Source organism: Somniosus microcephalus, unplaced genomic scaffold (assembly GCF_052327205.1).
Source record: "Somniosus microcephalus isolate GS21.2 unplaced genomic scaffold, FLI_Smic_1.0 unresolved_chr1, whole genome shotgun sequence".
Lineage (NCBI taxonomy): Eukaryota > Metazoa > Chordata > Chondrichthyes > Squaliformes > Somniosidae > Somniosus > Somniosus microcephalus.
Window position 1 is genome coordinate 141,176,050 of NW_028225179.1, and position 14,258 is coordinate 141,190,307.

A 14,258-nucleotide genomic window follows, 5' to 3' on the forward strand; every position below is an offset into this window, starting at 1 on the left:
TTTTTCCAGCATTTTCTGTTTTTATTAGCGCAAACTGCTTGTCAGTTTGGTGTATTTTCATTTTACAAGCTGGCATGGAGAAACTGGATTGACAGCTTGATTTTTGTTACTGATATTGAGGGAGCCAATTTCGGCCGCGCTATGCCCCAAAAGTTTGCCCTTGGTCCATGAGACAAAGTATGCTAATTAGGGATGGGTAAGACGCCGCTTCCTATTCGCTAAATTTTTGTAATGTGTCTATTGTTCTGCTGAGTTATAGACGAATCAGAAACAAATTAAAGTTATTCAACCAATGAGAAACGACCGCATCTCGATCTGGCTGAAAGGTATAAAATGAGAATTGCTCGGCAAATATAGCGGCTCATTAGAGTCGATGAGAGTTTGCAATAAGAGGTCAGGTCGTGGTAAAACTGCAGACAAAGTACGTGCCAAGTCCAAGACCCGCACCTCCCGAGCCGGTCTGCAGTTCCCGGTGGGCCGCATCCACCGCCTATTGCGCAAGGGCCACTACTCGGAGTGGGTGGGGGCCGGAGTCACGGTCTACCTGACCGCCGAGATCCTGGAGTTGGCCGGCAACGCAGCCCGCAACAACAAGAAGACCCGCATCATCCCCCGCCACCTGCAGCTCGCCATCCGCAACGACGAGGAGCTCAACAAGCTGCTGGGCGGGGTCACCCTAGCCCAGGGCGGGGTCCTGCCCAACATCCAGGCCATGCTGCTGCCCAAGAAAACTGGCCACCCCAGCAAGGTTTATGCCTAAAGGACAAACATCAATAAATCGATTCAACGGACCACAAAGGCTCTTTTCAGAGCCACCCACCTCTTTTTAAAGAACTTCAGCCAGATTCTCCACTTTAATTTGAATAACTTCAGAGATCTACCAGCGGACTTCCAGACGAAATGTTTCATCCCAGACTTTTTTAGTTCTAATACTTTGTTAAAATGCTGTGAAAATTAATTACTGGCTGGAGGCACCCCTTTGTTTTCAATGTAAAATCTACTCTAAATTGAAAATGTAAATTCGTGGCCAACATTAAAAAAGAAAAACGATCGAACGATTGTTACAGTATTCAAAATTATTAAAGATTATTTGTTCCTTCAATGAGTAGCTGTCTCAATTCTTTGGAAGCAACGTGGGCTTGTTGATGAAATTATTTTTGACCACGATAATTTTTTAAAAACAGCTTAGAATTTTGAACAAAATGCTGCATTCTCTAAATCTCCTCTGCCCCCTCCCCAAGGCCTTAACATCCTTCCTAAAGTGGGGTGCCCAGAATTGAACAATATTCCAGCTGGGGCCTAATCAGTGATTTGTAATTGTTTAGTATAACCTTCCTTCAGCCCGATTCAATCCCTTTTCTCCGCACCATCTCGGTTTTGCTCTTTCTGCAGATGCTGCCTGACCTGCTGAGTGTTTTCCAACAATTGCTGTTTTTTTTTCAATTTGCCTGCGACACTTTTCAGGCAAATGATGGTTTACATGTACAATGCTTGAAACTTAATATGCCAGGCGGAAAACAATTGGGATAAATGCAAGATATAAATAAAACACCAAACTAAATGCAAAGGATGTCTGCAAACTTGGGATACTTGACTGGAAACAATTGGGATAAATGCGGGATATAAATATTGTAATGTAAATATTGGGTTATTCAGGTTTCTCTGCATTATAGCTTTTCCCCACAAGGATTGAAGTGGCTCTTAAAAGAGCCGTTTGGTTTTAAGTTCCCGTTCCTCAAATGGGTCAAGATTGCCAGCGGCGGGAGGCTTAGGCGCGCTCGCCACGGATGCGCCGGGCGAGGTGGATGTCCTTGGGCATGATAGTGACCCGCTTGGCGTGGATGGCGCACAGGTTGGTGTCCTCGAACAGCCCCACCAGGTAGGCCTCGCTGGCCTCCTGCAAGGCCATGACGGCCGAGGTCTGGAAACGCAGGTCGGTCTTGAAATCTTGCGCGACCTCGCGTACCAGGCGCTGGAAGGGCAGTTTGCGGATTAGCAGCTCGGTGGACTTCTGGTAGCGGCGGATCTCCCGCAGGGCCACGGTGCCGGGCCGGTAGCGGTGAGGCTTCTTCACCCCGCCCGTAGCCGGGGCGCTCTTGCGGGCCGCCTTGGTAGCCAGCTGCTTGCGGGGAGCTTTGCCCCCGGTGGACTTGCGCGCCGTCTGCTTCGTCCTCGCCATTCTTCTCAAACTACTGCTGTTTCTCCGGGCTCCGGGCTGCGGCTTTTATAGCAGTCGCCGGCCGAGCCGCGCCTTCTGATTGGCTGCAAACACGGCAAATCTCTGCCTCTGATTGGCGCGTTTTTCAATCCACTCCAACTTCGGACACCAAAGAAAAAGGGAGGGAAAATGAACACCAACGAAAAAGGCGGCTTATAGAGTAAGAGCACGTCTGTGAATCATACTCGTTATTGTTAAAATGATGGCCCTCTGTGGGACTGAATAACCACTGTTATTAAAATCATGGCATCTGTGGGATTGAATAATAATCATTATTGTTAAAATTATTGCATCTGTGGGATTGAATAATAATCGTTACAAATTATGGTTTCTGGGACTGAATAACAATTAAAACTATGGCATCTGTGAGACTAAATAATAATAATTGCTAAAAATTGTCATCTGTGCGACTGAATAATCATTTTAATTAAAATTATAGCGTCTGTGGGACTGAATAATCATTTAAATGGCATGTGAGACTGAATAATTCATTATTAAATTTGAATTATGGCAAATTGATCCTTTAAAATTACTGGTTCCAGATTTAATATCATTTTAGCTTGTCAGCGACCCGCTTCTAAATGAGTGTTGTACAAAACAGGGCAGTGACAATGCATCATTTTGTTATTGTTCAATTTCAATCTATTTTAAATTAACGATGTATTACAAAAACACACCACCAAAATCTGAACATACGACAAAAAAATGAAACGGCGAGGGTTAATTAAATAAAGATAACTTTCATTTTTTTTGCTGTCCATATTTCAAATGTCATCAGTCAATCAGTCAAATGAAAATAAATAGCCCCTTCTGGATCTCGTGAGTGGCTCTGAAAAGAGCCTTTGGGTTGAGTTTTTAAGGTGGGAGGACCGAGAGGCTTTATTTGGAGCTGGTGTATTTGGTGACCGCTTTCATCCCCTCCGAGACGGCGTGCTTGGCCAGTTCCCCGGGCAGCAGGAGGCAGACGGCGGTCTGGATCTCCCGGGAGGAGATGGTCTGGCGTTTGCTGTAGCGGATCAGGCGGGAGGCCTCGCAGGCGATGCACTCGAAGATGTCGGTGATGAACGAGTTGATGACACTCATAGCCGAGGAGGAAATGCCGGTATCGGGGTGGACCTGCTTCAGCACCTTGTAGATGTAGATGCTGTAACTCAGCTTCCTGGTCTTCCTGCGCTTCTTGTCGCCTTTGGCCCGCTTCTTGGTGGCCACTTTCTTCGGCCCCTTTTTCGGGGCGATGCCCTTGGACGCCACTTCAGGCATGGTGAATGGATGCGAAGGTTTGTGATGGAGAAAGTCTCCCGGACGCGCTATTTAATAGCTAGGCGTATGCAACTGAGGAATCAGAAAGTGAAGGATTCCGATTGGTGAACCAGCGCATAAGTATCTATTGTGAGTTAGGAACAAGGGGTGCCAACTGGCCAATCAGAAACGCTCATGGTGTTGCAGCTTGTTTCAGGCACGTGGGGGAGAGTCTCCACATGGCTGCAGCTTGAACAATATATTACAATAGCAAAATACTGTGGATGCTGGAAATCTGAAATAACAGCAGAAAATGCTGGAAATACTTGATGAAGGGTCCCAGACCTGAAACGTTAACTCTGTTTCTCTCTCCACGGATGCAGCCTGGCCTGCTGAGTATCTCCAGCATTTTCTGTTGAAAAATATATTTTTGGTACCATACGTTGCCCTGTTAAATTGCAGACTGTTTGCCTGACATTGATCCAGCTGAATGTTGGGAAGACTGAAGCCATCGTCTTCGGTCCCCGCCACTAACTGTGTCCCCACGCCACCGACTCCCTCCCTCTCCCTGGGCAGCTGGCTGAGCCAGACTGTTCGCAACCGCGGTGTCATATTTGAACCCCCACCCCCCGCAGATGAGCTTCCAACCACATATCCACGCCATCACTGAGACCGCCTATATCCGCCGCCAGTACATCGCCCGACCCCGCCTCTGCCTCAGCTCATCTGCTGCTGAAACCCTCATCCATGCCTTTGGTACCTCTAGACTTGGCTATTCCAACGCACTCCTGGTCGCATAGGCAGTGGAGAGGTTGTGCTGGGTGGTGGAGAGGTTGTGCTGGGTGGTGGAGAGGTTGTGCTGGGTGGTGGAGAGGTTGTGTGAGGTGGTGGAGAGGTTGTGCTGGGTGGGGAGAGGTTGTGCTGGGTGGTGGAGTGATTGTGCTGGGTGGTGGAGAGGTTGTGCGAGGTGGTGGAGAGGTTGTGCTGGGTGGTGGAGAGGTTGTGCTGGGTGGTGGAGAGGTTGTGCTGGGTGGTAGAGAGGTTGTGCTGGGTGGGGAGAGGTTGTGCTGGGTGGTGGAGTGGTTGTGCTGGGTGGTGGAGGGGTTGTGCGAGGTGGTGGAGAGGTTGTGCGAGGTGGTGGCGAGGTTGTGCTGGGTGCCATCAGCGCAAATGTGGCAATTGACCCCCATATCTTTGGATGATGTCACCAAGCAGCAGCCTGCAGGTGAAGAAGAGGAGAGGGTCAAGATGGATGCTCGGGGGCCTCCTCAGGTGATGGTGCGAGGATGGGAAGAGAAGCCATTGATAGAGATGCTGCGGCTGCATTCACAAAGGTTGGAGTAGAAACAATTGAGAGCTGTCCCCCTGAGCTGGACAATGGAGGCAAGCTGTTGCAGGACAATGATGGAATCTCAAAGGTTACAGAGAGATTGAGGAAGGTCAGGAGTGATAGAACGTCACGGTCACAGTTACAGAGAATGGTGTTCATGACGTTTGTTAGGGCTGTTTGGGTGCTGTGAATTGTATTTCTGGACCAACCAACTTTATAATCCTTAAATTCAATGAAGTCTGTCCAGAAACCTCACTTCAAAAGACATTGAGGGCAAAATTGGACTTGGACATGCCACAAGCTCTATACCCTTAATATCAACTCCATCCCCTGCCCAGTCATTAGCTCAGGTGAATCAGACTGTTTGCAACCACAGCATCCTAGTCAACCCTTAGCTGAGCTTCCAACTGCATAATCTCTCCATCACAAAGACCATCTACTTCTACCTACATAACGCTGCCCACCTCTGACCCTGTCTCAGCCCATCTTCCACTGAAACCCTCATCTATTTCTTTTGTCACCCCCATACGTGACTATTCGAATGATCTCTTGGCTAGCCTTCAATCCCCCACCCTCCATAAACTTCAGCTCATCCAAAGTATGTCTGCCCATATCTTATTCCGCACTAAATCCCATTCACCCAGTCTTCACTGACCTACATTGACAACTGATCCCTCAACATCTCATATTTAAAATTCTCAGCCTGGTACTGCATCATCTAATGTGTGAAGATCCCAGGTGTCATCCCCTGTCCAGGTTCTGTTAGTTGCACTTGGTGTGGAGTATTTTAAACCAACACTCGACACAAGGTTTTCAGATCGATAGTCAAGCCGTCTTTATTACACCGGTGGGGAGACAATCTGCTCTGTCTTAGCCAGACTTCTCCAAATTGTTACAGCAAGCATTACATTTTTATACATCCAAATAAGCATGGTGGCCTCATGCACAATTCATTCCTGCAACCTGATTGGATCTTGGCCCACATGCACCTTCACGGATTGGGTTACATGTTCTAAGGTAAACATGTGCAAGCTGCATACTCAATCAATCACTCAAACTGCTGAACGCTGATTAAAAAATAACTTGGAAGCATTGTGACCCAGATAACAAAACCATAAGGGCAGCTGAATTGCTAGGCACCATGTCTCAACTGAGTTGTTTTTAGTCTCAAAGGTCGGCTTTCTTGACCACACCTTATGGATGTGGTCTTTCATGTCAGCAACTGCCTCTCTTACACCATTCTGTGAGCTGCCAGCGATGTTATTTTAACTCTTTCCCCACTTCACACTCAATCAGGACAACAGCCGTGGTGCTACAATTTGCCCGAGAGCGTCGCAAGGGTTCTACTTGAAATGTATTTTGGGGAGAATCAATCCAATTCCTAATGCCTATAAATTGACACAAAAGCACAAAAGTTTACATTTTCCTAGTTGCTGGTGGTGACGAAACTCAACCATTACATGTACATATTGGAAAATTGCAAGCGATATGCATTGGCGATGGGTGAGTATTCCGCGCTATTAGAATATACTCGGAAGATTACCCTAAATTGGCAGTCTCACTATCTCCGACTCCACTAGCTCAGCAGGTTTATCTAGTGAGTAGTGGAATCATATGGGCAAGAAAAGTCCACAGGTTTAATCCCAGGTCTATGCTGACTTAATGGATCTCAACGGGTATTGTGGCTACAATTGACCTCACTACTACGGGGTTTGGGGGGCTGGAAATTGCTTCTGATCACTATTCAGCATATCCTACTGGAAAGTGCGTGTGTGTAGATGATGAGTAAACAGGATCAAGCTCAGTCGTGAGATACTCGTGAGATGCCTCCACCCTCATCAGACAGCCAGCCAACATTGATTATCAGGACGTGGATGATAAGCTGGATGACAACAAGTTTAACGAAAATTGTCACCCTCAAGTCATAAGGTTGGCAGTAGGGGTGGGGGGGGCGGTTCTCTTGTGATTCTGGGGTGCCCAGTGTAAAATTGGATGCCAGGCAAACGCCAGCTAAATCCATTGAATCAAATGGATTTTCATGAATATTTGACAAGGTAAGAAAGAGCATTAGTGCTGGGAAAATCCAACATTTTCCACTTGTGGTACCCAGCATTGGCATCAAGCATTGGGTGTATAGTATGATTAGATACAGAATAAAGCTCTGCTCCAAGAAGGTGCCTCAGCCTCGGTGCCAGAGGAAGACCCCCTACGGAACCAATGTGGTATTTTCTATTTCCCACATCAACCTCCAGTGGTCTCTCTGAGTGAGATAGCCAATTCTGCACCGAATTATGCGGCCGTTTTGTGCTGTGGTTGGCGGAGGAAGGGGGTCGCGGGGGGGGGGGGGGGGTGGGGGCGGGGGAGGTGTCGGGGGTGGGGGGGGGGACATGACCACATAGAATTGGGCCCAAACTCATTTCACAAGCAACAGAGGTGACGTCTTGGTTTTGAACTCCAGTCCCAGAGCTGAAAGGCCAATGTCTTCTGGGTGAGGTCCACTGTACCACCTAGTTCTGTTAGTCATTGAAACACTTTACAATACTAATACCACTCACAGAGAATCCTTCAAGCCCTCTCCCCTGCCCAAGCTGTCCTGGATAATAAGTTCCTCAAGGAACCTTCTTTCTAACTTGCCTCCTATTATCTCAAATGGACATTATTTATATATATATAAATATATATATAGCTATAGATATAAATATACAGATATAAAATATATATTTCTAGGTATGTATTTTACCAAAGCAGAATAAACAGCTACCTTGTTTGCTTACTAGAAATAGTCACAAAGTAAATGTAAATGTAAAATTTACTTTACCAGCCTCATTTACTGAGCACCAGTTACAACAAGAGTTCACATTTATCTGAAGTAATTAATTTTTCTTAAAAAACATTTTATTTCCTCCTTTTTCATTGAAATCTAGATGATTTTGTAAGAGGAGGCACATGGGAATTGTGTGGAATGACAGCATTGTCACTATGGTTAGCATGATCAGTCCATTGTGATCTTATTAATGGTGAAGTACAATATTCGCTCGGTGATCCTTCTCCCACTAATAGCCTTTAATCTCTCTCTCTCTCTCTCTTTGTTGTAACCTCCCTGATCGCTCTTTACTTTATCGATACTATTGAGTATGCGAAAATTGATGGGCAGGAAAAGACCAGCTGGTCCATTTTAGCCTGCCCCACAGACCATGGTGGAGCATCATGACTAAACTCCTCCCCTCGCCCTACCCTGTTCAGGACCGCAAAACCTGAAAACAAGAGTGCCTGTCTTTATTTTATATGATTTTAATTCAGGTGCAAAAAGGAGACTGCTCTCTCTTAATTAGGTTTCAAAGTGGAAGACTGGAGGCAGTCACTCATGGATCAGGTCAAAATGGCTTTTGTTCAGAAATCGATTAAGATAAAGATACTTTGATGCCTTACGCACGAGGATTTAAAGTCTTAATGTATGCAACTTTAACAGAGAAGATGTAGGGCGGATCGTTTTCCTCCTGCAGGTGAGGTACTCAATTGCCTGGGCCCAACGAATACAGAAAAATCGGGTGGGGGACGAGCGTACTGTCATAACGGAACCTGCCCTATTTTCTATTCATCTGTTTCTAAGGAGTTGCCAAGGTGAAGATTGTTAAATAGTCAATCCAGTTTGTATATACAGCAAGATTGGTTATTGTATTGTTGGTATTTGCTTATCTCCCTGCTTCTGTGTATTATTATATCTGTAAATAAATCTGATCAAGTAGTTTAGACTGTATACCCACGGTCTAGTGGTGTGAAACTTTCTGCCTTCTGATGTGATAGATGGTGGGCATCCACAGATCCTCCAGTACCCGAGTTACTGAAGTCTGGGTTAATTATTCGACCTGGGCTATGGGTAACTTAACACAGGGGAAAATCTAGATGCAAGTTTTAGTTAATAAGATGCTTTGTCTGCTTATGAAAACTGTCTTCCAGCTCTTTTCATGAGTAGAGGTGTTGGGAAAAAATCCAATCTACGACACTCCTTGCTACCTGTTACAAATTTTTGGGATATTCTCTTGTGCTCAGTAACAGCGGTCTCTCCCATAAGCAGACCCTGCATCACGTGTGATTAGGAGTTTAACTTAACTGCCCAATATCTAGCCATACAATAAAATAGCCTGGGGTGGAGAGGGGTCATAACAATGAAACCCCTCGTTGTATATACTTGATACTGTAACCTATCCTCATGTGCAATTCTCCTATCTTTTGGAAGGCCGATTAATTTCCCCTCCCACACCATCAACATCATGGGGTGGGAGGGTCACCATTGAGCAGAAGCTTTACTGGACCAGCCATATGAGCAACGTGGTTTCAAGAGAAGGACAGAGACTGCACATTCTGTGATGAGTAGCTCACGTCTTGACTCCTCAAAGCTCCTCCGCCATCTATCTGCAAGGCTCATGTCAGGAGAGTAATGGAATACTTGTCACTAGCCTGGATGGGCGCAGCTGCAACAACACCAAGGAACTCAAAACTGTATGGAAAAGGACAATTCTGCTTGATCAGTGCCCCGTCACTGATTCAGTATCTACACCAGAGCGCTTTGGCTGCGATTTGTACTATCGACAGGATGCACAACATCAACGCACCCAGCTTATTTCAACAGCACCTCCCATCCCCGTGACCTATCAGAGGATAAAGCAGTAATATTATGGGAACATCATCACCTCCCTCTTCACTTTGAAGTCACACAACATCTTGACTCGGACATATACCATCGTTACATCATCATCACTGGTCCAAAGTCTTGGAATTCTATAACCAACACCATCAAGGGAATAACATCACCACAAGGACTGCTGCAGTTCAAGGAGAAGGCTCATCGCCACAACTTCGGGGTAACCAGGGATGGGCAATAAAATGTGGCTTTGCTGGCATCACCCTCATTCTGAGAAAATAAAAAATAATGTTGTGGAAGCCAAACCTGGAAGTAACAAGAAAGAAAGAAAGAACTTGCATTTATATAGCTTCTTTCAGAACATTCCACAGCCAATTAATTGCAGTGTAGTCACTGCCATTTCGTAGGCAAGTACGACAGCCAATCTGCACACAGTAGGGTCCTACAAACAATAATAAGATAAATTGTTTTACTAATGTTAGCTGAGGGAGAAATGTTGGCCAGGGCTGCAGGAGAACTCCTCTGCTCTTCTTCAAATAGTGCCATGGGATCTTTTGCATTCACCTGAACAATTAATTTTATTCTCAGGATGCGGGCGTCATCGGCAAGGCCGGCATTTATTGCCCATTCCTAATTGCCCTCGAGAAGGTGGTGGTGAGCCACCTTCTTGAATACAACGGAGTGGCTTGCTTGGCCATTTCAGAGGGCAGTTAAGAGTCAACCACATTGCTGTGGGTCTGGAGTCACATGTAGGCCAGACCGGGTAATGATGGCAGATTTCCTTCCCTAAAGGACATTAGTGAACTAGATGGGTTTTTACAACAATCTGGTAGTTTCATGGTCACCGTTACTGATACTATCTTTTTATTCCAGATTTTTATTTAATTTTACTGTATTTAAATTCCCCAGCTGCCGTGGTGGGATTTCAACCCATGTCTCCAGATCATTAGTCCTCAGTTAAACATCTCACCTGTAATACAGCACCTCCAACAGTGCAGCGCTCCCTCAGTACTACACAGAAGCCTTGGTCTAGATTGTATGCTTAAGTCCCGGGAGTGTAGCTTGAACCTTTTGATTCAGAGGTGAGGGTGCGACCAATGAGCCAAGTTGGCCAAAGTGTGGATAAGAGTTTCAACAGCAGTAGTGCAAAGGAAGAAACTGAAACAGATGATGTTGTGGAGGTGGAATTAGATACTCCGGGTGATGCATATAAAATGAGGTTTGAAGTACAGTTCAGGGTCAAACATGGCATCATATTTAGGCTGAATAAACAACCCAGGGTGGGGATGGTATGGGCGCTAAGGAACAGTTCTTAATGGGAGCCAAACAGAATTGGGTTTGGTGTTAAGCTGTGGGAAGTTCTACTTTATTCATGACTAAATGTCGAGTGAGCAGTCAAACAGCACAGTGGTGGCTGAAGAGCTAAAGGTGGTACAGCTTACTGTCACCAACATACACATGGAAGTTGACCCACACATCGAAGGATGATGCCACTGAGAAGAAGCATGCGGCCACGAACCTTGAGTTAGCCACGCCGGCCAGAAGGTATCTGGCTATGTGCTGGGACAGATTGGACTGCAGTGGAACCAAGTGAGGGCGGACCAGACAGGAGATGGTAGAGGAGGAGGGAGTGATTAATCGTGTGGTGCCTTGCAAGAGGTCAAGGAGGGGTTGCGCGCCACAGTTAGAAAGAACATCATTGGTAACCTTGTCCAGGGACATCACTGCTGTGAGGACTGAAAGCACTTAAATAAGAAATAACCATGGAGTTGGGCAGTGACAATACATTTGAAGACCTTGGAGATGAAAAGAAAGGTAGGGAAGAATCAGATCTTCAAAGTGTTCACCGTTGTAGACAACCTCAGGATATGGAGCAAAAGGGCTAATACTAAATATATTTATTCATACTAAATTATCAAGGGAGAAGACAATCCCTCCTAAAGTCTAATAATATAAAGGTGCATTGTTGAAAAATGGTTCTTCAGAAACTATATATTACATAGGATATACAGCACAGAAACAGGCCGCAATAAACAGGTTTGGAGGAATATTATGAGCATAATTTGAGGCCATTGAGATTAATGAGCACTTTTGACGGTTAAACTCGTTCCCGCGGCCAGTTTTTGAAAATTCAAATCTCCCAACGGTAAACCGTTTGTGATGCAACAGGGAACCTCATTTGCATAAGCGGATTGAAGATATCGCCCAAAACTGCCCGGCCACAGCCAATCAGAAATCAGCATAAGGGTGACCGCTTTTTAACCAATGGTGTCAAAGCACGCCTGACTGAGGCATGTGTCGTAGTTTCAACCGGGCAGCGACCCAGCGATTTCACAAACTTGAGTCACATAAAAGATATCAGCGGGGAAATCACTGGGAGATGGGCCAGGATATCGCAAAAAACGCAGGAATACACATGTTTTGTTTTTCAATTCTCCTGATCACATTTGAATTTATTGCCAGGCGCCTTTCTTGCCCTTGCACCGTGCGGTCCCGTTAGCGTCGCATTCCTTTTTTTGAAATTACTAAACTCGATGCCAACATTTCAGTCCACGTTTCCCAAACGGTTTTATTGTGTCACTGCTGGATTTATTAAAGTAAAAATTCCAGCTGGAGTAGCAGTGCCCGTAGTGCGATTTCACTTTAAAAGGTCTTTATTTTCTGATCACCAATTTCCGAACAGCCTAAAGTGCCCTTCGGGGAATGAATTCCGCGATGTTGCCGAAAAATCTGACGGATCCTATAGGATTGGTCTGGGAAAACTTTTCACTGGGAAGCTTAGCTTTGATCGTTTCAAAGACCAAAAATGTTGGCAACTCCGAGGAATTCTTATTCCATCCTCGTCCCGTGGCGAGGTTAATCTAATTTCGCCAGACACTGACTAAACTATCCCGAAACTGTTGGGAGAATTTGAGACCATGGTCTCGAATCACAGCAACATCCACTGTTATAATACTGCCCTGGCGGTCTTTTTCGTTTGCAATGAGGAGAAACTGAACATCAATTTTAAGGTCAGGCACTTGGCACTTTCATTCTTAACCAAATAAGCATTGTACTAAAACACTTTGGATGCATTAAATTAAGTTCAGGTACATGGACTAATATTTCCTCTCCAATCTCAGTCAAATAACAGTTGGTTTAAATGTGTCCGCGTTCTCATTTATTTGTTGGAGGCATCTAGTGACAACAGTGTTGCTAATAGCCGTTTCTAACCCAAACCCTAATCCCAACCATTAACCCCTATCTTTAACCCTAATCCTAACACCCTATAACCCCAAGCACTAACACTTACCCTAACACCCAAGCCTTAACACCCTAGCCCCAATTCCTAACCTTAAGCACTAACTTCTAACACTTACCCTAACCCCTAATCATTGACCATAACACTAATTCTTAAATCCCACTGCGTCAATAGTGCAATGCAGGGCCAGCTGTGGCAACACTTACATTTGTATTTTGTCTTTTCTTTTCTTTCACAACTATGTATATGTCAAATCGAACATCTTTATCTTTTATGCATACAAGTGCGCACATTTAAAACTTACTTGCCGATTCCTTGATGTTTCTAACTGACCTAAGATCCACGTCCATATGTGTCCCCGGGTGTTCGCTTTATGTGTAATCTGGGCAAAGAGCCAAGTCCCAAAACAGCACGGTTGAAGAGATGAGGTGAATCAAGAATAGTGGTTGGGTGACACCAAGTTGGTGATTTAAGAACCTGTAGAATATAAGAGGAAAGAAAGGCTACAGAGTACGAAATTCCACAAAGTCTAGGTCCTGCATAAGAATTAAAGAGACTAGGAGACGGTGCAATGAATCTTGAGTCAATCACTGAGGATGCAGGAAGAGGAAGGTGTTTAGGATGGTCTATTTGGAACTTAGGAGGAACAAGACAGGGAAGATCAGCGGGACAATTACTGCAATAGTTTCAGCAAAACAGAGAAAGCTCCAAAAGGTTATATAGAGAGGGGGAGTTGAAGATGTAAGAATGAATGCCTAAATAATGTCAAACATTGTTTCCTTATATCTTCTTCAGGATTATGATGATTGAAGACCACTGCGGAGTTGGAAGCTGTATTCAGGTTTTAGATGGAATTGGTCCTGATGGAGTTAAGAGGTTGAACTGTACAAAGACTCAAAAGAGGAGGTCAGGCTTCTTGGAGGCAGCTTTAGCTTTTGAAAGTTTGTGAGATTTTCTTGAAAACGAGGAAGATGGTGTGGCCAAGAATGAAAATGTAATCACTAAAAATCAGTTCTCGAGCTGTGTAATAAGGCAAGAAAACTGCCAGTAAACCGGCCGTGCTCAAAATAAACACGTTGGTAATAATAGATTTGTCCAGTTACTTTCACTTTAACCGTTAACTTGAGAGTTCACAGTTTCTTCTTTTAGAAAGTAAGGACGGGAGGGGGGTTGTTGGAAGGGAGGTGGAAATTGCCGTTCTTCGAGAGAAAGTGAACACCAGGAAAAGGAAAGATAATTTGTGAGATGAACACATTACTGAGCCTTGAAGAATCAGAACCATGATTTGATTTGTTGTTCCACCTCTAAAATTTACAATTGGAGTTGAGTCTCAAGTTTCATTCGTTACTGAATGAGGGTCTCAGATTCGCTTTAAAATGTGCATTTATGTTGTTGTTAATGCGCCAGAATAAATGTAATCCGTTTCGTTCTCACGTTATTGGAGGTTTTTTTTAAAGTCTGCTATAGATCAACAGATTACTGCTTGCTTAACTATGAATATTTGATCAGCAATTTCGAAACATGAAGTTGAGTGTCAATTTCTTGACGGCAAGAAAGAAGGCGAGTTGTCGCGGTGTCCGCTGATTCT

At 44.9% G+C, this 14,258-nt stretch overlaps 3 protein-coding genes across 3 annotated transcripts; 1 reads left to right on the forward strand and 2 right to left on the reverse strand.

Annotated features, from left to right (window-relative positions):
* Nucleotides 1-373: 373 nt before the first annotated feature.
* On the forward strand, nucleotides 374-989 carry LOC147096045 (histone H2A-like). The gene has a single exon (XM_085973761.1). It carries the CDS (start codon nucleotides 374-376, stop codon nucleotides 758-760), a length of 387 nt encoding a protein of 128 aa, XP_085829887.1. The 3' UTR covers nucleotides 761-989.
* Nucleotides 990-1,751: 762 nt separating this feature from the next.
* Nucleotides 1,752-2,179, reverse strand: LOC147096046 (histone H3-like). The gene has a single exon (XM_085974064.1). The coding sequence runs from the start codon at nucleotides 2,177-2,179 to the stop codon at nucleotides 1,769-1,771; it is 411 nt and encodes a 136-aa protein (XP_085830190.1). The 3' UTR covers nucleotides 1,752-1,768.
* Nucleotides 2,180-2,954: 775 nt separating this feature from the next.
* LOC147096047 (histone H2B 8-like) lies at nucleotides 2,955-3,505 on the reverse strand. Its single transcript, XM_085974065.1, has one exon. The coding sequence runs from the start codon at nucleotides 3,476-3,478 to the stop codon at nucleotides 3,098-3,100; it is 381 nt and encodes a 126-aa protein (XP_085830191.1). The 5' UTR covers nucleotides 3,479-3,505; the 3' UTR covers nucleotides 2,955-3,097.
* Between the last annotated feature and the right edge of the window lie 10,753 nt (nucleotides 3,506-14,258).